The sequence below is a fragment of the Watersipora subatra genome, chromosome 4, assembly GCF_963576615.1.
Source record: "Watersipora subatra chromosome 4, tzWatSuba1.1, whole genome shotgun sequence".
Classification (NCBI taxonomy): domain Eukaryota; kingdom Metazoa; phylum Bryozoa; class Gymnolaemata; order Cheilostomatida; family Watersiporidae; genus Watersipora; species Watersipora subatra.
This window is the reverse complement of record NC_088711.1, coordinates 4,263,785-4,288,523: the sequence shown is the minus strand read 5'-3', so window position 1 is coordinate 4,288,523 and position 24,739 is coordinate 4,263,785. Positions and strand designations below refer to the sequence as shown.

The following is a 24,739-nucleotide window of genomic DNA, read 5'->3' as shown; positions in this document are numbered from 1 at the left end:
TTGAGAGAGCGCTCGCGTGCTTTTTATCCAAGCAGTTTGCTATCATCATGGGTAGACTGTCTATAATAGAGAAGTCATTAGAAGAAAAGTTACTACAGCTAAACGCTTCATCTTGGCATGTAGGACTTCTTGTTGGATGTGTAAGTAAAGGAATTCTTTCATCACTTGGAAGATCATGATTGGAAGATAATTATAAAGATGAGCAACAAACGGAATTGTTTATATTCATTGTCAGAACTTTTATTATGATAGGCTGCGAATTCACAAATGAATGAGACCGTGTTAAAACGGCGAACTTTGAAGTTCTTTGGATAGATACAAATGCGTTCTTACCCTAAGGATATGAAGAAATTATGTTATGCATAACTAATCCATGTTCAATAATTATTTTTGGAAATACCGAAGCTGTCAATATCCAAGATTTAAAATATACATTAAACAATGTAGTTTTAAACACTGTAAACAGTATCAAATATTTAGGAGTTACAATAACAAATGATTTTAATTAGAGTGAGCATATAGTCAAAAAACATTCAGAGGCTGTTCAAACTCTAGGCATGCTCAGACGAAATATCTCATCAGCACCACCTAAAATCAAATTAATCACATATAACACCTTATGTCGACCATAAATGGAGTTTGCTCTTGAGGTATGGGACCCGAGCGAAAAGAAATATGTACAATTGCTTGAAATGGTCCAGAACAAGGCAACGCGTTTCGTAAGTAATTTGAGAGGAAGAGAGGGAGTCACAGAAGAAAAAAAGCAGTTGGTCCTTGTGACTTTGGAAGAATGTAGACAGGTCCAAAGAGTTAAAACTTTACATACTATTATAAAATCAACAGACCCATCTTTGAAGGAATTAAACGATTTTGTTGACACTTGTTTTAAGGATGATCGTCCACAAACACGGGCCAAATCCAAGGGACAACTTTTGGCTATTGCTCGTAACCGTGATAAATTTTTAAATAGTTTTATACCGAAAACCACTCGCGAACTTAGAATTTAACCATTTTTTACCGATTGATCCTGATGGTCTCCCCTTTCGCCTTGGGGCGGTCTAGAGGCTTTACTTTAACATGAACATGAATCCGAATCCACACAAAACATCAGTGTTGAAGTTACTTTGTTCATCTTATTCAATTTTGACTATGTTCAGCTGTGCAATTTTGCATAGCTTGTAGGAACAAAGTTATTATTACTGGTTCAGGTACTAATGAAAGTGTTAAGCTATTGTAAGCAATACTGATATTTACCAGTAAAAGTTATTTCTATATTCTATAAGTTCAACAATTAAAATACACAACTAAACAATAATATTAATGACAATTGGTTAAAATAGCCAATAAAAGTTACATCCTTATTTGAACGGTCATCAATGTCTGTTTGCTTAGTCCCGTACAGCTGGGAGTATCGACATTCAAACGAGAGTCGTGACAGTACAGAGAGGGGGAGGGAGAGAGGGAGAGGGGGGAGGGAGAGGGAGGGGGAGAGAGGGAGAGAGAGGGGAGGGAGGGAGGGGGAGAGAGGGAGGGAGAGAGAGGGGGAGAGAGAGAGGGGAGGGAGGGAGAGAGAGAGAGAGAGGGGAAGAGAGAGAGAGGGAGAGAGAAAGGAGAGAGAGGGAGAGAGAGGAGAGAAAGGAGAGAGAGGAGAGAAAGGAGAGAGGAGAGAGAGGAAAGAGAGAGGCGGAGTCATTGGAACTGTTCTCTTTTATAGATGTCTAACATGTGGGAAGACTAGTCTGTAGGGAGTAGATTGAATGTTAACGCTCAATACTTTATGTCTGGTGTGCGAAGATATTTTGTTTTCGTAAGTCTCTAGACTGTGAACATGACTTACTCTACATGACTCTGTAAACATGACTTACTCCAGATATCTAGGTCGCGTCTGACATAGGATGACAGATCTGTATACATATAATCATCCGATTCATTTCCAATGTTGGTTGGTGGTTCTCTGCCAAGGCGATTGACTCATTTTCTGTGACGGATTCCTTCCACTTTGGAGTTTCTAATTTGTTTTTTGATGTGTTTTAATCATTGAATGTTTTGGTATCTTGGGTGTTTTGCTGCTTGTTCGTATTGTATGCTCAACTTGCGGTCTGACTTTACTTTTTGTTTGTATCTTGTTTTGGTGATATTTCCATTCAACAGCATATTAACAAAATCATTGACGGCCCGGTTAACATAATGACTTTTTAGAGTCGGCGTTTGCATTTAGGTAATAGTATATTATGATCGCTAAAATAAAGTGCTTTCAAGACAATTTTTTGCTTAACTGTCTTTGCTATTGTATTGTTTTTAAGCAAGATATAAAATACTATGGGTGATTGGTAAATCAGTGCACATAATTGAAGGATATAAGTTATCAGTTAAGTTGAACTAGTTTTTAATAGTTTCTCAGATCATTATACTACTTCGCACATCAATTTAAAATCAGGCGCTATCTATGGCTATCTAGGTTAACTTTATCTACTGTTATTAATGCTCTTTGAAATGGGTGTTATTGATTGATCACAGAATTTTGCATTACTTCCACCTGAATTGTTCTAATCATATCAAAATTAATTGTTTTGATGGTTTAGTACGTCCCATTTGAGCCATTTTGGAAAGAGATTCTAATCTGCGGCGGTCTCATGATGGCGGCGATTAACTGTTCGTTTTTGAGCTTTTAAGAGCTTGTAATCATATTTCCACATATTTTGCACCTACAACACAGCAGAGTAAGACATGATGAATCTTTTGATACCAAATAACTGTAATGTGAATTTTGATGCAAGTCAACCTTTAAGTGAAAGTTGACAATAGACGGACTAAATTTGAGTGGGCGTATGTAGTATGGTTACTTACAGTTGAAGGATGTACTACTGCGGGCAGTTTTTTGTTTGTTATTAGTGATCATTTCTATTGTTTAATGTTGTCATTTATATTTTTCAATCTGTCTTATAGTGTAGCAGTTATTAGCGTTTTACGTACATTTGGTGGGTGCGAGATTAGCTTTTCACACAAGTTATTAGCTAAATAAGGTAGGGTAATCTTTGTAGTTTAAGAAACGATGCATTTGAATGATAGCATGACTCCTTATCCTGTATGTAACCTGTAACTTTCAATCAAGATCACTATATCAAGTCATAAAAACTGTCAAAGATTACTCATGTCAATGGTAGGTCTTGCAATTTTCAAATATGAGTGTCAGTCTTGCATAAAATAATTTCTGGGCGATGCTCATTAGGAAGGTGTGAACTCGCTAATAAACAGTATGCAGACACTACAGCTACAGGGCTAAGTAAACTCATCAAAAATTGCATGTTCTAAACAATACTATGTTAATGGCAAAACATGCTCTATATTTGTTGCTCAGAAAACTGCATCTATGTTGAAGTAAGTAGAAGTTTTACAAAATCAAAAGTTGATTACTATTAAGTTTAGTCTAGTTCAACAATGTTCAAGATATAAAGCACTAAACCATAGTGCAATTGTATTAAATTATCTTCTCTTAGACCAGTGCATTGGCACTGCCCTTTTTATAGTTTTAGTTTCACTATAGTTGTGTTCAGAAACACTTAGGTTTACACCTTAAACGGTATGGTAAAACTTACTGTTACTTGGATTCTATCATCTAATTTGTTACCTAGTAAAATTGTCAACAAGTAGCTTTGTTAATAAACATTGTAACTAACTAAAGTTAGCATTGTTAATATGCTGCAGTATTTTTCATTGTTTCAATTACATACATAAATTTGTCGTTGTTTCATATGTCATATGTTGAAGGAGGACTAGATAGAATTTGCTATAAAATGTTTCACATCTGCAGATTAATTGCATTGCTATTAACAGCAATTAGTATGCTTGCTTATTTTAAGAATATATTAATTTGGGTCACGGTCACAGAAACCATGGTTAAGTCGCAAATCACGAAGTTGAGTTATCCGACTTTGAAGTTACACTAACTAAATTTATAATATTGGTAACGATTTTTGTAACACGTGCATCTGGACCAATCAAAGAGTGATCTTTTTGAATCTGAAGTCAGCTTAGATAATAAATGCCTTTAACCCTCAGAAAAAACCTCCTTAAAACCGTTGCTATGCTAAACAGGAAGTACTGAAAAATGGTGTCCGATTAACGTAATCGTTTCTTTTTGCCGATTTTAAAGATAATTCTGACATTTTGGACACTTATAGTGAGTACTTTGGTATTCCAACTAATGTCAAAACCAGTGAAAGTAAAGGGAATGACAATTATATATTCCAACGATTCTTATAAGAGTATTACAGTATTTAATTATAAGAATAATTTTATAAGATTTAATTATAAGAATAATTGTTCGAATTTACAAGATCGAAGTATATAGTGACTGATAGTTTGCAATATGTTACTGTTATTATTTTTTTAAAGATTTTGTTGATCATACTACGGCTGTGCCCAAAATCGCGGTACTGCCAAGCCGTTTTTAATATCTGCCAAGTTAAGAAATACATTTTCTTATAGATATACAGCTATTTCTGTGACAACCAGCTAAAAACTTTAGATTTTTAAATTCAGCGTAATGTTTTGGATATAAATACAGAAATCTAGATAAATATCACAACTTGTTGATATTGGTTGCTATGACGTTTTGAAATGTAAACAAAATTGTGCATTGGTTTTCGTTTCTCCAACTTTAACACCAGTTTTCTCGGAACTATGTTTTTGCACTAATGGTAAACATGCATTCAGTTTATTGACCATAAAATCTCCCGTAATTAAGCTAGGATCAAGATTTTTTTGCAAAATAACTGAGAGTTTTCTCCTTTTGCTAGTATAGATAACTCCAAATCTTATAATCCCGACTTAACCATGGTTTCTGTTCTGTGATCATGACACATTTAAAGAAAATGTTTGCTTATTTTGATGTCTAAATATTTCTTTTCGATTGGCCAGATTCTTGCCAGATAAGCTCACCACTGTCTGTCTCTTAAACTTTTCCTCTTAATTTTTACACTTTTTTCTTTCCAAATAGCCATTTCCTTACCCTCATCTTACAAACAATATTTAGTTGTCAATCATATTTAGTTGAGGCGTTTTTATCATCTTCTTTACTGTTTTTTTCTCATCATCGTCAAACAAAGCTGTAAGCTACCGTTATAGTTGTTCCATTTTTAAGCCGCTAGTCCAGCTGTTATAAGCTCTTTTTTTTGTTGCTAAACTATGGTATGTCTGTTTGTAATTTTTTGTGTCACTTTTGTAGCCATGAATTACAATTCAAGTGCTCTCACTTAGCTATTTGTTGACCGGAGTTTGCTGTTTAATGCAACCGATAGTTATGTTTTTCACAAGCCTAAGAGTTAGAACCTGCATTAGACATAGCAACATGACATGAACTGTAATATGCTCACCCCACATACCATCTTAATCAAAGCCTTTATACTTGCGCTCCATCCAAAATTACAATATTTCATGTCAGGATTTAAGCAGAAAATAAACCATTTCATGGAGGTATTGTTGCTAGTGTGTCTAAATCAAATTGTTTGTTCTTTTTGTATTAGGTAACTGAGCAACGAGATTACATTGTACACTTTGCCAACACACCCATTGAGAAGGAAGACAGGCCAGAGAAACTCTCAGACCTGTCCGATGTGCTTGTCACCAGCCATGCTGGAGAGGTGTGTGTTGCTCAAGATTCTCTCAGAATTTGATATTATATTCTTTCTGACAGTGCCTGCACTAAAAGCAGGACATTGCACTTGAAAAATAATTTTACTTATAGAAAAGGTGCTCTTCTAATACCTTCAGATTATTTACCTGTGGTTCTCCTCGTATGTATTACAGATAGACATTTATACATTATCGCTCTACATATGGAAAAACTAAAAGCATTTGTTTTTTCTTGGTGGTGGTGCTTTTATCATTTTTTTAAAATTTTTATGGTAGCTTTTTGGATGGTGTTAGATATAAGCAACCGTATTTATATATTTTTTAGTTGTTGCAGTGATGAGTTTAAGCTCCTTTATTATTCAAAGGAATTTTTCACCCACATTACCTTATGGTAATTAATTAATGTTTACTCTTGATTGGCCATACAGTCGACCTCTACCATACAATTTTAATTTGTTCCTGTATTGGCGTTGTAGGGTAAAAATGTCGTATGTAGGGATATAGAAACCCATAATAACTAGAAATTCCACTTTCATACAGCCCACGACCAAAGTGATATTGGAAAAAAGAAAGGGTACTGATGGTTGAGAAATGCAATATTAGCAGTCAAATAAGATAACTGCATTGGTAGCTGTAATGTACTGGGCGTGGGTGTTATTATATACAACAATTAGCAATAATGAAAGGAAAGGATTATATGTTTATATCTCTCCTCCTGCAAAAAGAGAAATGCAATATTGGCCAATATTAGAAGTAAAATGCACTGATATTATTTGAATAACCAATATTATTAATATAGTAATAATATAAAACCAATGCACAATTTTGTTTACTTTTCAAAACATCATAGCTAACAATATCATGAAGTTGTGATATTTATATAGATTTTTAGAAAATCTGTACTATGTAGTCATTGTTCTGTAGTCATCCAAACTTATAATTAATTATTGTAATAATCTCATTAGAACCGTTAGAAAAAATATCCTCGTCATTCCCTTTACTTACACTGCGTTAGATTTTTAGAAAATCTGTGCGACGTAGTCATTGTTCTGTAGTCATCTAAACTTATTAATTATTGTAATAATCTCATAAAAACCGTTAAAAAAATATCATCGTCATTTCCTTTAAACTGTGTTGGACATCAGTTAGAATACGAAAGTACTCAAATGTGTCGGCAAATGAAAATGAAAAAATTGAAATCGGCAAAAATGAAACGATTTCTGTACTCCTATGTTAATTGCCGAAACCTTCGGCAATTCGACAATGCTATAGACTGGTGAAAAGTGCACGTTATTTTTTTGTGAAATGCGCAAGACTTAATCGTTCTATTCTCTGTCGCTCGGCGTTTCAATTTCGGGTCTTAACTTTTATAAAAGTGAGGCTTAGCAAGTTTTAATAACGGTTTTCGGCCAAATTAATCTGTCGATTTGTGTATAATCCGATCAGATGGGTAAGTTTTAAAAGAATTTCGATAATTTACAAAGACTTGGTAACATATTTAAATAGGCCATATGTGTTTTGTATCGATATTATACTTTAACTAATCTACAAAACGATGGTTAAATTTGTTGATGAAATTTTAATACAAGGGTTTGTCTCATTGTTGGTGAATAATTTTCGTAAGTTGTGTGCACATTCATTTATCATAAAAAATCCCAAACTTCGCATCCACTCGTTTGGTCGTGGGATTATCTGATGCAAACATCCCCTGGTGAAAATCATCAAATTTTTACATACATACTGTACATATACAAAAATAGAAAACAAAATAGTATGTTAACCTTAGTGCTATAGTTAGCTACAGTAATTTTAGTGTATCTGGTGGTTATAATCTGCAATAAAATGTAACATTAAAATTTACTATGTGCAGTACATGCCGTACTGTGTGCAGTACATGGAGTTCTTACCTTTAAGACAGATGTATACATAAACGTTGAATTCAACTTGAATGAATTTAGCTTACTAAACATACCGGTACTTGAAGCTAAGTTTTAGTTTTACTAAACTTTAACTTAATCATCGGCTAAGATTTTATCACCGATGTTTCCGGTTTCGTTTTTACTATAATTTGTAACGAATAATGAATAACGTTGAACTGGGAGAGCACGAGCATTGTATCTCTTTTATGTGTTGTGGGGGGATTTTGGCAAATAGCATATCGGCATTTTCGCTAGTTCAATGTGTTCAGCGCACATTTCTGTTGTTATTGTATGACAAAAAAAGTCATATGGCGAGGGTGAAAAACATTGTTCCACATCGTAAGGTGAAAAGATCGTTTCAACAGGTTCATCTTAACTCCGAGGGCGCACTGTATTCTTACTACTTTTGAAATGTGTATATATATATATATATATATATATATATACACATATATACATAAATCTATATGTACATGCTATTCTCTATGATGGATCAAAAAGGCGTCTTTCTAGTCATTTTTGTTTCGTATCATCCTCCGCTTTGAGATGATGTAATAGCTCTATATTAACGCAGGATTTTCATATACATCATGAAATTAAGATTATTGTTGTCCTGAAATATCTGATTTTTAAAAGAATTAATTAGCCATATTGTTAGTAGGCTGTATGAAAATCGACTGAAATAATCATTTTAGACACTGTTTTGGTGCTTTTAGCTTTAGTAAGTTTAGTCTATATAGTTGAAGCTGATAGACTGACAGAGATTTGCTGCCAGAGTCTTTAAGAGCTCATTTAATTGATGACAGGGGTCAGAAGGTTTTGAAAATGTCAAACTAATGTTTTACTTATGTAGGAGGCACAATATGTCTGCATTTTTATTTGTTCAGAAACCTATTAGAATAGCCATAAAATATTTTTACCGGTCAGCTTTCATGCTTCAATTTCACATGTGCATGTATGTGTATTGGTACAACTTGTCTTTACGCTTCCTTAATGTATTACTACCGAATGCTTCACATATATGTGTATTGGTACAACTTGTCTTTACGCTTCCTTAATGTATTACTACCGAATGCTTCACACATGTATGTGTATTGGTACAACTTGTCTTTGCACATCCTTAATGTATTATTACCAAATACCGAATGTAAGGATAATAAAATAATTACTCAATGAATTTGAGTAACTTAAGCTAGTAACTTCACCTAGCTATAATTAACTTATAAGCTAGTAAATTAACTTACTATTATAACAGCATCGTTATATTCTCGTGATCTCACAAGTGTTATTATCTCTTACGGCATGATCTCTCACATGATCTCTCACGCAATTGTTCCGCTGTCCAAATCTGGTGCAAAGCAGACCTTTTGTTCCTACAACTTTAGCGTTATAGCCACAAGTGTCCTTTAGCGGGATATTGCAGAAGCCGAGGCCGGGCCGGTAGTCTACACACACAAAAAAACAACAAAAGTTCATGTAGTTATGAGCAAAAACAAAAGTATCCACCCAAATATCTCACCAATCTAATGAGCAGCCCACACAAAAACTAAACCAATCGACAGAGCCACCCATCATGTTAAAATATTCCAAGTTTCAAGTCATGTCTTGCACAACTCACTTTATGGTTTCTCAAAACTTGTCCCAATGTGCCTATTAATTTGAGACTGTCCGATTGCTGTTTTAGAAATGGTCGCCGCTAGCCTAGCCTAACGTTGTGATTCAACATCTCAGTAACTATAGGGGCATTGCTAAAAGAGGGAATCAAAAAATTCGGGAGCACTCAGCAATGCCCCGATAGTTACTGAGATGTTGAATCAGGATGTTAGGCTAGGCTAGCGGCGACCATTTCCAAAACAGCAATCGGACAGTCTCAATTTAATAAGGACTTTGGGACAAGTTTTGAGAAACCATAAGGTGAGTTGTGCAAGACATGACTTGAAACTTGGAATATTTTGACATGATGGGTGGCTCTGTCGATTGGTTTAATTTTTTGTGTGCTGCTCATTGGATGGGTGAGATATTTGGGTGGATACTTTTGTTTTTGCTCACAACTACGTGGACCTTTGTTGTTTTTTTGTGTGTGTAGACTATGTCCCGGCCTCGGTTTCTGCAATATCCCGCTAAAGGACACCTGTGGTTATAACTGGACACATAAACGACAGTCAAACACAGGGATATATACATGAATATTGTAATGGTTTGGCCCCGGTAGCTGAGCCAGCCTTACTTTCCTAACAAGCCAGTGCAGTCTGAACATTGGGCCTTCCCCTCGTCGGCCTGCCTGACACACCTAGTGGTCTGATCAGGCCGCGGCTGGTTGTCCTCAGTTCAGGCTTACTTGGAATACTAACACGGCCTGCTCTCTGAGACCCTATCTTGGCTAGTCTAGGTCCCGGCTAGCTTACTGTAGGGCCTGATCTCTAATGCTATCGCATTTCTGATCAGGTCCGGTTGTAGCGTAGCCAACCCCTAGCCTTCCTTAGGTATCTCCCAAGCAGTTCGTACTTGAAGCCAGATCAGTTCTGGCAGAATGATCCTGACTAAGCCAACCAGGCAGGCATAAACGTGATCAGTTCGTATGAATAAATGTAGTCTATTTAATATATACAGTCAAACATGGATAACTCGTCCACGGATAGCTCGAACGCATGGTTAATTCGAACATTTCCTTTGGTCCGTTCCCACGTAATGATAAATTGCTATAGATAACTCGAACTCAACACTGTTAATTCGAACTGTTTTTTTGCCCAACAGCTACCGAAACGGTTGTTTTCGCTTTAGAAAATCACTTTATTCAAAGCCATAGAGGTAAACTTCATCTTTTCGTAATTCATAAGCGTCGTTATTACCACCATCGGCAAAATATTTTTGTCAACGACTTTTCTAAAAGTTTGGTGAAATTTGATTTATACTGCGATACGATGAATAGCACGAGCTAGCCGGGTCACGCGCGCAAGAATTTTCGCCACGCACATACAAAACAAAAATCGCATGTTGTTTTGTATGTGCGTGGCGAAACTCCTTGAGTGCGTGACTCGGCTAGCCCGTGATGAATAGTTTTCCGACGTTGATTCTGTGTTGAATCAACGTCGGAATGTTGAATGTTTAAAACGTCTTAAAAAATGTTGTAATTAAACGTATACGTTGTCTGAGCTACAAAAAACTATTCATCGTTTGACCTAAACACAGAATACGTGTGTACATTCAATAAGTATCTATTAAAAAAGCGTGAGTGATATAGAATGTACCGTAAAACCTCGTAAAACTTCTAATTGAACTGCCTCGGAGTGTTGCTCTTAACGAATCCCAGGTAAAGTAAGGTAATCTGCATAAACTTCAAGAAAAAACGGCAAAATTGATCGTGGGTAAAACCCCAAAAGAAAAAAATGTCTTTTCTTTTGAGCATTTCAACAACGATCAAGTTTTGCCAATGTCAATCTGAAAAACGTCCTGGCAATAACATCACCTCAAACAACAAACCAATCTCAAGTGATAGAAAAATCTCTATACTTTTTCATGAAAACGTTTTAAACTTTACATTAGAAGCATTTAATTTGAAACAAGCCATTTGTGCTTTTGATTTATATTATAGTTTGTATATGTACATGTATCTACTAATAAATAAGTAAATATATGGACTTGTGACAGTGCTCTGATAACTTGAATGCTCTGATAATTCGAACACTTTTGCTCGGTCCCTTGAAGTTCGAGTTATCCATGTTTGACTGTATATATATATAATCAGCACATATGCAATACAGCGTTAAACAGCATCGAGCTCACAAGTAAAAATCCCAATGAGGTGGCCTGCGCCTCCTCCTTATATATGGTTTCACCCCGCCCACTTACATAATGATTATGTAACACTAAATGTGTTGTGGCAGGCCTGTGAGGCAGGTCTAGATAATAACATATAATGGCATAACGGCAGGCCTGTGAGGCAGGTCCAGAAACACAGTATTATATAATAGGATATAAAAGAAGCACACATAAGGTTATTACATAATAAGATATAAAAGAAGCACACCTAAGGTCATAACAAAGAATATCGGTGTCTAAAGCTAAGAGCATGGTTAGCGTTTGTCCAGTCCTCCACAATATATCCCTGTGTTGGATGTATACATGTATATATATACTTCTCAAAGTATGTCGTATGTCTGCATTCCGGCTATAGCGCACGCTGATTGTTTTACTGATGCGGCCACGCATTACAATGCCCCTGTTAAATATTTTTCGTAAGGTTCAATTACTATATCTAGAGTCAAGGCCAATTCTTCTCGCACGGACAATTACATTGTCTCTGTGAGAAGAGTTTCCGTAGAGTAGGAGTGTCTCCGTATTCAAAGTTTGGTTGGATAGCTTCTGGTGGAACAGTAACCTTTTTTCATACGCACACTTCTATGCAAGAATTGTTATTATTAATTATACATATTCAGGATTTGTATTTTCTCAGTTCATATTAAATTTGTTTGACCCGCATGAAAATTTTTCTCATGATATGAGGAAGTATGAGTTTAAAAGTTGTTTGACAAAATTTGAAAACCTTTACAGTTGTTTCATTTTCTATTAAATAATTTCAACTGACACTTTTCTCATGATATGTAGTTTGAAAGTTAGAATGGCAAATGTTGTTATATATATTAAATACAAATCAATTTTCTCATCAAATACTTTTTTATTACCCCGACAATGCCGGGTAGTACAGCTAGTATATATATATAAACTAGCTGTGCCACCCGGCGTTGCTCGTGCAATAGAAGAGTCTTTGGACAGAAAATTGATTTGTATTTAACGTATAACAACATTTGCCATTCTAACTTTCAAACTACATATCATGAGAGAAGTGTGTCGTGTAGTTGAAATAAATTAAGAGAGAAATAAAAACAACTGTAAAGGTTTTAAAACTTTGTCAAACAACTGTACCTTTCAAGCTAGTAGCCTGGCATATTGCCAATGGAAACTCCACTAAGCTAGTTAATAAGGTTAGGCTTCCAATGACAGTACGAATTCCATGAATTTCCATGAAATTCCATGAATTTGAGTCTCTATTGTTGTCAAGCTCAGCTGTTCTAATAATAGCTATAGCCGGATTTCCAACGGACAGACGTAATTCCAACACACGGACTTTGAGAAATATATATATAGATTTACTTTTTGTCTATTCAGCTTCTACGGATGCTTCCGGGAGGTTTGTGTATTTGTGGGATTGCTGCTATAGGCTCTAATCTGTCTTCAAGTAACTCCAAACTCCAGCAGCTCATGACGGCTACATACAAAACACTCTGCAAGTCAGATAAATATGGAACACAGACTAATTGCTGGCAGCTCATCCTTGTTGACAGTCTCAGCCACAAGTGAGTTCTCAGCGCTTGATGTTTGCATGGAAGGCGTCTGGTGATTAGTTTCAGTTTATCAACTACATACGCCGATAATTTACCTCTTCTGTACTTTGGGTTAGGATAAACCATGTATGTGCTTATTCAATAGAATATGCATGATGTCTCTTCTTCTCTCCTACATTTCTATATTTAACTAGCAGAATGCGCTGCGTTGCACGGGTATTAAAATCCGCTTATAAACAGTGAGAGGGGATGGAGTTGTCCGCCACTTGCCATTAGCCTGGCACATTGCCAATGGCTACTTTTGAGTAAGCTCACCAATAAGAGCCGTGAGAGCAATCGTAAAATTACGTTGCGCCATAATGGAGAGCAGTAGCGTATTTTCACTCGCGGATTGACATATATTGCCCAATGAATTTATCAATCTCGCTTAGCTCAATTGGTAAGATGTTTGTTCGGTGAATGAGAGGTTCCGAGATCAAATCTGGTATAAAACAGATTTATCATTCCAATATTTTAATAGCGATAGGAATAGCGATAGGAATAGCGATAGGAATAGCGATAGGAATAGCGATAGGAATAGCGATAGGAATAGCGATAGGAATAGCGATAGGAATAGCGATAGGAATAGCGATAGGAATAGCGATAGGAATAGCGATAGGAATAGCGATAGGAATAGCGATAGGAATAGCGATAGGAATAGCGATAGGTGGCCAAACCGAAATACACTCACAAACTTTGAGATTTATATATATAGATTGTTAAGCTGTAGGAGAGGTCAAGGAGAGGTCAAGGAGAGGTCATATTATGAATTTACTAATTGCACATTGATATTTCGCATTGATAATTGTCATTAAATTTAAGATGATAGTTTTGCATCTTGTTAGTATTGAGTTCCTTAACCGGGCGGGTGAGGAGGAGGTGAGGAGAGATACATTGTTTTGCTAGCATTATCATTCATGGGTTTTAACTATTGCAACTTGACAGGAGAACTTGTTATGATATTTTGGGAGATGAACATCAAACTGGTTTTGAATAATTGTTCTGACACAACAAAAGCATATTATTGAGCTGAATTGTTACATCTGTTGCTATGTTGTAGAATTTCCAGTAGAAGTCTTCTTGTTGACGACTATAAGGTATGGTTTCGATCCTTCCCTTTTTTATAATTTTTATTTAGCTTGTTTCGTTTTTTCTGAATTTATTAACTTAGCTAAAATACACCATGAAAAGTTCGTTCTCTATTAAATAGCGCTAACATAACATATCACTTTGTATGGATAGTGTCAGTTTTACTCATATCAGTCACATGTTGTTTGCTGAAGCTGAACAAGTTGAAAGAACAAATAAAATTTCTCAGTGTTGAATTATGCCTATGTAGGACTTATAACATAAACTATATGATTTTTTATAGTTATGTAGGCCAGCATTCATATATGCATACGTCTACAAGTTATCTCTATCCACTGCAGAATACCTTGTCACCATCCGAAGTGAGATTCCAATCATTGAGCTCTGGCTGGGTGATCGCTGAGACAAAGTTGGCTGTCGACAGGAATTTTTATATATGTAGGAAGCAAGAGAATGAGCATTTTGAAGAGCAACTATTGGTGAGTTGAGAAAATGTACATGTAGGTTATGGTCCTTTTTAAACAATTGTTAGCTATGTGGTAAACAAAATATCAACTCAGTTCGTATGAATTGTATCATTACCAAATCATATGCTATTGTAATCTTAGCAAAACAGACTTAAGCTATTACTTGCTAATTATTTCATATTTACATATAAACACTTTTATAGTTATTCTATTTTGTTTCTCAATTTATTTGACCTTTGACCTGCACAAAACATTTTCCTCATGATATGAAGTTTGAAAGTTACAGTTGTTTGACAAAGTTGGAAAACCTGCACAGTGGTTTTATTTTTCTCTTAATTTATTTAAACTGCGTAGAACACTTTTCTCATGATATGTAGTTTGTATATGTATATATGTATATATATATATACACATGTATGTTAGCCGAATGCCCGGCATTGCACTGGTAATAGAATAACATCCTAATAAATCTGAGTAACTTACCTAGAAAGTTAGATCCTTACTAAAATCTTTATTAAAACAATACCTGCGTTTTGGGCCATCCTAACAATCCCTATGCATAATGGTCAACAGATCTGGCACCCAGATCTGTTGGTTTATTAGTCTAAAGTAAGCAAAAGCGTGAATATCTTAATCGATGTAATACCAATGAATTTGCCCAGGGAATTTATTGTAGTCCATATAGCTTAATGGTTAAGTTCCGCCGCCTGTAGATCTGGAGGTTCCCTGATCCGATCCTGCGCTATGTGAATTGCTATTAATGGACACACGGTTTATTAACAAGGCAAAAAGACAACCACTGAAATATATATATATATCTTATAGATCTTTGTATCTGTAATTTTGAATTTCCAACATTTATGAATTTCAAATATATATCTGTATATATGTATATGCAAATATACATATATCTGTATTTATATGCAGATATATTGTATATCTATATATATCAATATATATATATTTGTTACAGATATATTCAGTCAAACATGGATAACTCGAACTTCACGGGACCGAGCGAAAGTGTTCAAGTTATCAGAGCGTTCGAGTTATCAGAACACTGTCACAAGTCCATTTATTTATTTATTAGTAGATATGTGTACATATACAAACTATAATATAAATCAAACGCATAAATGGCTTGTTTCAAATTAAATGCTTCTAATGTAAAGTTTAAAACTTTTTTTATCAAAAAGTATAGAGATTTTTCTATCACTTGAGATTGGTTTGTTGTTTGGGCTGATGTTATTGCCAAGACATTTTTTAGATTAAAATTGGCAAAATTTGATCGTTGCTGAAATGCTCAGAAAAAAAGACATCTTTTTCTTTTGAGCGTTTTAACCAAGATCAATTTTACCGATTTTTCTCTAAGTTTATCTGAAGGTTACCTCGCTTCTCCTTGCTTTCGGAAGGCTATTCCTAAGTGGATGTTTGGTAAAAATCAAATTTCACTATACCTTTAGAAAAGTCGTTGACAAAATTTTTTTCCGATGGTGGTAATAACGACGCCTATGAATTACGAAAAGTTGAGGTCTACCTCTATGGCTTGGAATAAAGTGATTTTCTGAAGCGATAACAACCGTCTCGGTAGCCGTTGGGCAAAAAATTGTTCGAGTTAACAGAGTTGAGGTCGAGTTATCTAAAGCAATTTATCATTACGTGGGAACGGACCAAAGAAACCGTTCGAGTTAACCATGTGTTCGAGCTATCCGAGGGCTATTTATCCATGTTTGACTGTATATACATGTATGTATATATATACATGTATATTTCTCTGCTATTGATGCCAGTCTGTATATATAGTACCATTGTAGGACTGTAAACAGCTACTGTAAAACCTTTATTTGAATACTATGACACTCTATTTTCGACCCTTCCATACTGACGCATTCAAATAGGAATTAAAGTTCATTGAATCAGATACTGTTGCAGTAATTTCTTGCTGATTAGTAATACAATGCTTGTTTATACTTACAGGGAGGCTTGTCTCCATATCTTCAGTTGATCTCTGACTCTTTTTGTCTCTGCAATGGATGTGTTGTTAGTGATGATGAACAGTTTGGAGCAGAGTCCATCAAAGGCAAGAAATTCTCTCATCAGAATTTGAGCCCTACCAGAGTTGTTGTGGATCTCCTTGGCAGGGTTAGTTGTTGCTGTCCTTCTCTTGCTCTAAGCATTATTGAATCTTTAATGAAATGTAAAGTGCATGCGCGGTCTAGGCTCGCCTCGCCATGACCTCTACATGCAAATTTGTTTTAAAATTTGAGAAAATCGATCATATGAGCATTAGTATCCCGGCATATGAAGTTATTTTTGATATGAAAGTGAAAAGGCTAATAGCTAGATATTAAAACTAAAACACTATAGCAATTAGATAACGCAAACATCCCTGGTAAAAATCATCAAAATTTTATAGAAGTACTGTGCATATTAACAATTAGTAACAAAATAGTATGTTAACCTCAGTAACTATAGTTACCTACAGTGACTTTAGTATATTTAGTGTATTTATTGGTTATGATCTGCATTAAAATGTAACGTTGCAATGTGCAATATGTACCATAGAGAATTTTTACCTTCAAGACAGACAGATGTACGTATAAAATAAACTTTGCATGCACTTTAAATAAGTTTAGCTTACTAAACACACACACTTAAAGCTAAATTTTAGTATGTACTTTTAACTATTTTATCGAATTGTAACTTTTTTATCACTAAAATTTCATCACTTGTTAGTTTCTGGCTTCGTTTTCAGTATAGTTTTAACTGATCTCATTAAAACCTTTTTCAACCCAATTTGTCTTAGAAAGCTTGAACGACGCTATTTTCGTAATGAAGTGGATTTTTGTTAACAGATTAAGGGAAGTTGTGTGACCACTTAACTTCTGTTTGAAGGGATCATAACTCTAGCTTTGCTACTGGTTTCGAAGGGAAAATATTACTGTTTTTTTACACGTGAGAATTGCTGAACTGAGATAATTTGGTCATCGTGTCTCTTTCAAGCATTGTGAAAATGTTTTTGGCTAAGAGCATTTTGGCGTCTTTGTCATTTTGACGTACGTAATAAGCACACCGATTGCCAAACTTGAACTCGGGTGAAAAAAATTTTGAATTTGTATGGTGAAATAAGATTCGTATAGTTAAGTGAACAAATCATCATGTTCCACTTCGTAAGGTAAAAAAATCATATATCAGGGTAATCGTATCTTGAGGGTGCATTGTACTAGGAAAGTATTTTTAAGGTTGATTGAAATAACTATATCTACTTTAAGCTATCAATCTACAAATCATTGTTGTAATAAAGACGTTAAAAGCTCTGCTCACCCAAAAGCACACATGATTAAGCTTGGTTAGTAAAGAGAACAATGTCTGAGGCAGTTGCAAAAAGAAAGCAGTTGCAAAAAGAAAGCAATTGCAAAGAGAAAGCAATTGCAAAAATAAAACAGTTGCAAAAAGAAAACAGTTGCAAAGAGAAAGCATTTTCAAAGAGAAAGCAGTTGCAAAGAGAAAGCAGTTGCAAAGAGAAAGTAGTTGCAAGGAGAAAGCAGTTGCAAGGAGAAAGCAGTTGCAAGGAGAAAGCAGTTGCAAAGAGAAAGCAGTTGCAAAGAGAAAGCAGTTTCGAAGAGAAAGCAGTTTCGAAGAGAAAGCAGTTTCGAAGAGAAAGCAGTTTCGAAGAGAAAGCAGTTTCGAAGAGAAAGCAGCTTCGAAGAGAAAGCAGCTTCGAAGAGAAAGCAGTTTCGAAGAGAAAGCAGTTTCGAAGAGAAAGCAGTTTCGAAGAGAAAGCAGTTTCGAAGAGAAAGCAGTTTCGAAGAGAAAGCAGTTTCGAAGAGAAAGCAGTTAGAAAGAGATAGTGCGCAAAGAGAAAAAGCACACGTTTCATTGTGGGTTGCTTTGTTGCAGGCTCAGACTTGCTCTAATAGTTCATGTGATGAGCAAATGTCTTCCCTGCGGTTGAAGGGAACAGTATCCTCTATCGCATTCCTCAGAGCTCCAGCCACTGCAGCACAGCTGTCACAAGTAGGTTAATCAAGAGTTATTCATGAACTTCATGCCCTGCGATGTGGCTGTTATCAATTTACAATTGTACAAAATATGCCCTATTATAGTCAACATGATTGTATGATCATTTACCAAATAGCCGTCTACCAGATGTAGCAATTTTTTCATCCATGTAGCCACCTTCAACCATCTGTGAAGTGCTGCACTCTCAATGGTTTAAGTTGCTCTAGTTATTTGCAGCTATTATATCTAGTTTTCTAACAATAGCTGACTTCCTCATTTACTCAGCCATGATGTCATCATCTTAATCCCCGAGATGCTAGCCTGAGATACAGTTTTTAAATATTTGTTTCATTCTTTTTATCATTGCTGTATAATATAGGCTATAAAGGCAGACTTACAGAGGTCCTTGGTTACCAGGTGTCAGCTACTGTGCGAAGACATGCTACAGGTTGGCAGTGAAAAACACTCCTCCGATGATCAGGTGATTCACATCAACTTATTTTTCTGCTTGGCAGCACTATCTTTGGCAGGCTGACATTCAGTTTTACCGACATCCTACATGTCTTGTTATGTTGCAGATAGTTTATGAGACACCACCGAGGGTGTATATTACACACACGAGTCTTCCTGCTATATCATTTAGTGATCACATGTTCAAAGGAGAGAAGGTGGAGGATTGTACAGAACGAGCTCAACAAATACTAGGAATTAACTCTATCGACTCAGCAACTATTGATGTTACTACTGAAAGAACTGCTGGTATTTCCTCTTTTTTGTTATCGTACCTTCAATTTGTATGTGTGTATGTCTATGCGTGTGTCTATGTACATGTGTGTATATGTTTACATACATGTCTATGCGCATATATGTCTATGTGTATGCACGCTTATGTGCATGTATGTATGTCTATATGTACTATGTGTATGCCTATGTGCATGGTGCGTATGCCTACATTTCATGCCTCTGACCAATTTACATTATTTGTTATCCGCTTGCTAATGTTGCTCTCAATGCGTCTCAGCTAAGATATCTTGTTAGGTTTACATGCTATGCACCGAAACATGGTGCTTATTTGCAAGGCACGAATAAACTGCGTTAAATGTTTTGCTACAGATGTGGAGGACCTGGAAAGTCTCAACAGGTATCAAGCAGAAGAGGTAGCGGCTGATGACAGCGGTGCTACCTCTAGGAGTTCCTTCCTAAACAACATGCCGGCCATCGCCAGTGAGTTTGTACATGGATATCAGAGTTAACAGTAACTGTATAGTAGTTATTTGGAAGTTATTTAGGAGCTATATAGTAGTTATATAGTAGTTATATGGTAGTTATATCGTAGTTATATAGTAGTTATATCGTAGTTATAGACATCACTGCCACAGATTGCATGCTCATGATAAAGTGATATGGCTGCAGTAGGTGTGGATGTGAGTAAGAATAAAGGCTTGAACTTCAGGATGTGTGGTGGTCTGGCTATCTACATTATAATCATTGCTGGCTATCTAAGAGCTATATCAGCTTTAGTTAGCGAGTGGTCTGCTTAGTTATGCAGTTATACTAGCTGTGCTACCCACCGTTGCTCGGGTAATAAAAACTTCTTTACTTCGAAAATAGATTTGTATTTATATATTCAACATTTGCCATTCTAACTTTCAAACTACATATCATGAGAGAGGTGTTTTGTGTAGTTGAAATAAATTAAAAGAGAAAATAAAAACAACTAAATTAAAAAGAAATAAAACAATTGTAAAGGTTTTTAAACCATTGTAAATTTAAAATTTCATAACTTTCAGCGACGTACATCTTTTAATAACATACAGTGGAACCTCAGTTCGAAAACCGAGTTGTTCGAGATCCGAAACAATTTTTCCCTTGGGAATAAATGTAAGCAAATTTTAATCCATTCCAAGGCGAGAAAACAACTTCGGTAAAGTGTTTTACATTTTACACTATAAACTGCACTGTATACTGCATACTATAAATAAAAACGGGTAAATATAGATCGTGTTTAATTTTAATGTAATAAAAGCTTTTCTATTTATGATGATGGAAAAAGAAAACAAAAGTAAACATTCCGTATGTTTTACTCTTGAAACATCAAAAACATTAAAGGATGAGATACAATGACAAAAATTGCAGAAAAATGCAACAGATTGCATAAAATGCAACAGATCAGTTACATCAAAAATCGTAGGAAAAGGAAAATATAAACAACAATGGCACGTTTACTTCACATTTTAGCCGAGGTTCCACTGTATATAACCAGTACACCAATCACCAAATTGTAAGTTTGAGATAAATTATTGTCGATATCGTGAGGCCGAATAAATCAGCCCTAACGGAAAAAGATGAATAAGCATCGCGTTGCATATATTTGGGTCCCAAAATATTTTTGAACAGAAGCATCGTAACTCGTGGATGCAAGGCTAAAATAATTGGCACGCGCATTGGGTATGATAAAGTAACTGATTATTATGTCATGCTGGCTCAGTGGTAGAACGTCGGGATAAGAACCTTGTCAATGCATTCGTTGTGGGTTCAAATCGATCAGTAAACAGAATTTTAATATCAAGATTTTAAGATCTATAGCTGGAGGGACACACATATCCACACCCATATCCACACACATATCCACACCCATATCCACACACATACTTTGAGAAATATATATAGATATGTGGTTTTATGTCAGGTATGAAGGTGGCTGTGTATAGAATTTACCCATGTCGGTAGGGGGGCCAATACACGGCTTTATTGAGCTCTCATGTCATTTTCTCATGATTTTTGTTGCGCTTTTGAAATTATAATAGTAATCGGTATCTTGTATAAGTCATCTAGATTATTTTTTCAGCGTTAGCCTCGGGTGCTGTCCTAGCCATGGTTGTCTCTCTCACGTACCTCAATTTGGACGAGTTCATTGGATAGCAGACGGTAAAGCACGCCTTACTAGATGCAATTTAATGGCATATCAATACTGATCTGTTGTTTGTTATTCAATTTGTTATTTATTTTTATATCAGTTTTGTTTATAAACTGGGTGACCAATGCACTTCTCATACATGTCAATGTTTTGTTGGGTGTCTAAGTAGTTGACACTGTGATTGCAATGCTAAGAGATTCAGAATTGAAATATATTTAAATACATGTTTGTATTCTGGCTTTTGTCTTCCACTCGAACTTTCAGTTTTTGGCTCAAACTCGACCGACATGACTGCATAGAAAGTAGATCATAAATAAGAGGCACCTTCTTTGCTACAGCATCGAAGCCTTGGATGTGATGTATAGTGCTAGGTCAGGGGTCGGCAACCTGCAGCTCCGGAGCCGCATGCGGCTCTTTCATTCCCTCGCTGCGGCTCCCTCTGACTTTGGAATTTTCTCCTCTTATTACCATATGCCAAGTAGTTCATAAAAATATAGAAATGTTATCACTAGATTTTGTAACATAATTTAAAAAAATGTAAGTATGATGATAAATCAATCGTTGTCGCTCGCTATGCGTCATTATTTACATTATGTTGTATTATTAGTACCTTATCACATGATCGTCACGTGACTGTAACATAAAAGTACCGAAAAACGTACTAATGGATTCGCGTGGAAGGCCAGACCGCTACGAGATACCTTCTGATATTATTTCAATGAACTGGGTTAATTAAACAATTAGAAATCTAGTAAGGCTGGCCAGCCACTTAGGTCTGCAATATCGTCAACAACACTACTGACAAACAACAACACTATTACGTGTAATACACTTCATAACAATTTATGCGCCAATAAAACCATTGAAATTATTTTATTGTTCTTTGCAAAAGTGTAATTTTGTTTTCTCAGCAGTTAAATCATTATACATGCCACAACTTTACGTTTTATGATGTAAAAATTATATAAACACATTAAAAGCTCAACAAAAAAAGGTGGTATTTATTTTTTAACTTGAAATATGAAAGGGGGTTTGTGGCTCTTACTGCGTTCTTTTCTGTGGAAAATGGGTCCAAATGGCTCTTTGAGTAAAAAAGGTTGCTGACCCCTGTGCTAGGTGCATGTGTAAAATGAACATCGCTACACCATATATATCACTCATAAAGCATGTCTAATATGAACATCACTGCAGCATATATATCACTCATAAAGCATGTCTAATATGAACATCACTACACCATATATATCATTCATAAAGCATGTCTAATATGAACATCAATGCACCATATGTATCACTCATAAAGCATGTCTAATATGAACATCACTACACCATATATATCACTCATAAAGCATGTCTAATATGAACACCACTAATCCAGATATATCACTCATAAAGCATGTCTAATATGAACATCGCTACACCATATATATCACTCATAAAGCATGTCTAATATGAACATCACTACACCATATATATCACTCATAAAGCATGTCTAATATGAACATCACTGCATCATAAATATCAGTATTAAAGCATGTCTAATATCTGTTCATGAACTTGTTATGTATACATAATTATTGTATTAATATCTCTCCATCATTAGACTGACTGCACCATGTCCTCCCACCAAGGTTCCTATCTAAGATCTAATGTCAGCGCAGCGCTCAGTGACATCATAACTTCAGTTTGTATGGATGGAAATGTCACTTCTGAGCCTGGCTATGTAAGCTAGTCAGCTTGATTAGGTTAATAAATTAATTACTACCTCAGCCACGGTCCATTCCCTTCAGACCCCTGGAGGAAACATACCGATTACTATTTCTCTGAACAGCTATGATTGGCTGTAGGTAGAGTCAACCACCTTCACTTGCGAGCCCAATCCCGAGATATCATCTGTAGGCATCTTGCTGTATTATATGCAGCAAGATGACATACCTTATCCCATAGTATTAACGGCATCTCGAGTGTGTCGAGATGACATTAATACTATGGGGAGATAACTCAAAAGGGTCATCAAGCGCTGCTTGCCATCGCTCTAATTCCATTCTTTTCAGTGCAATTGCATTTGCTTTACAAAACAATTTGCACATTGCATAATAGCCATTCAGTTATGTTCACTTGGAGCTTGCCAGTTATTTAGACCTTCAATTAAACATCCACTCTGTTTGAAGCACTGATTAATCATGTAAAAGCGATTTGAAATATTTGCTTGTAACGGCTGACTTGTAAAATGTAAGGATTAACATGCTCGGCTGATATCCATGATCCAGAAGTGCCAATGTTAAAGGTAAAACACAATGTAAATGAATTCCAATATCGGCATTGTTTGCGATTATTGATGTGACTAGGATGCTGTATAACCAACTCGGCTATTGATGCCAGTCTGGTCAGCGCAACTGCTGCCTCTGCAATAGAACAAAGCTGTTTTGGTAAGTAACTAGTACATTCCTCCTTGTTTCATGGGTTTGCTCTGCTGCACTAGTTCTTTCGGGCTATAATTTGACCCATGCTATTCCCACAGCGCTTGAAGTTGCTTAAGGATAGAATTGTGTACCTGTATTTAGCAGAGGAACAGTAGGCGCTGTCTCCTCTGCTATACACAATGGCTCAGATTATTACACAATGTCTACTCAGATTTTTATGATGTATAAAGATGTCACTTGATGTTGTTTGTCACTAGGTGACAGTCAGTGACTCATGAATTCATCAATAGAACTGGAAAGAATTTGAGCTGTGTATTTACTAATGTTAATAGCGAGTAACCATGATGCAGGTGACAGTCTCTTGAACTCGACATCTAAACTGTTTTCTCCCGACATTTCAAACTTGTGGTCATCGTACTTTTATACATTTTCAGTGATGTTTATGTGATGTCATTGAAACGGGACCGAATGTTTCTCGTGCTGTCCTTCTACTATGTGTTATCATTTCTACAGAGAACAGGTGACCAGTTCTACTTGTCTTATTCATATCGCAGTGATTTCTAAAACCAACTGGTACCTATTACAATCTTTCGAGTAATGATTATATGGATCATAGACTGAGTATACTCAGCGCAGGTTTATTTTATCAATAAATTGAAGACTTTGCATGATATATATATATATAGTCCCACATGACCCACAAACTCAGATGAGAAATCTGTAAGAAGATTGTATATTAGATTAAGGTTGCAATATGGTTGTTCGTAGTCGTAGAGCCTACACCTAGTATTGTGTGGTGATTGAGTTGTGAACAACTCATTAGTGTATTGATTAAATATCCTTGCTTTCCTCAGCCTCTACACTTTTACTGATTAGTATGAAGCTGCCTGACTAATATAGTCGATAC

The 24,739-nt window shown here is 35.7% G+C and overlaps 1 protein-coding gene across 1 annotated transcript; it reads left to right on the top strand.

The window, feature by feature from the left end:
* LOC137394613 (protein odr-4 homolog) lies at window positions 1-21,648 on the top strand. The gene is made up of 11 exons (XM_068081353.1): window positions 1-140; window positions 5,526-5,642; window positions 12,720-12,907; window positions 13,995-14,031; window positions 14,365-14,502; window positions 16,468-16,632; window positions 18,391-18,507; window positions 18,872-18,973; window positions 19,071-19,251; window positions 19,606-19,716; window positions 21,341-21,648. Exons 1-11 carry the CDS (start codon window positions 48-50, stop codon window positions 21,412-21,414), a joined length of 1,323 nt encoding a protein of 440 aa, XP_067937454.1. The 5' UTR covers window positions 1-47; the 3' UTR covers window positions 21,415-21,648.
* Window positions 21,649-24,739: the final 3,091 nt, after the last annotated feature.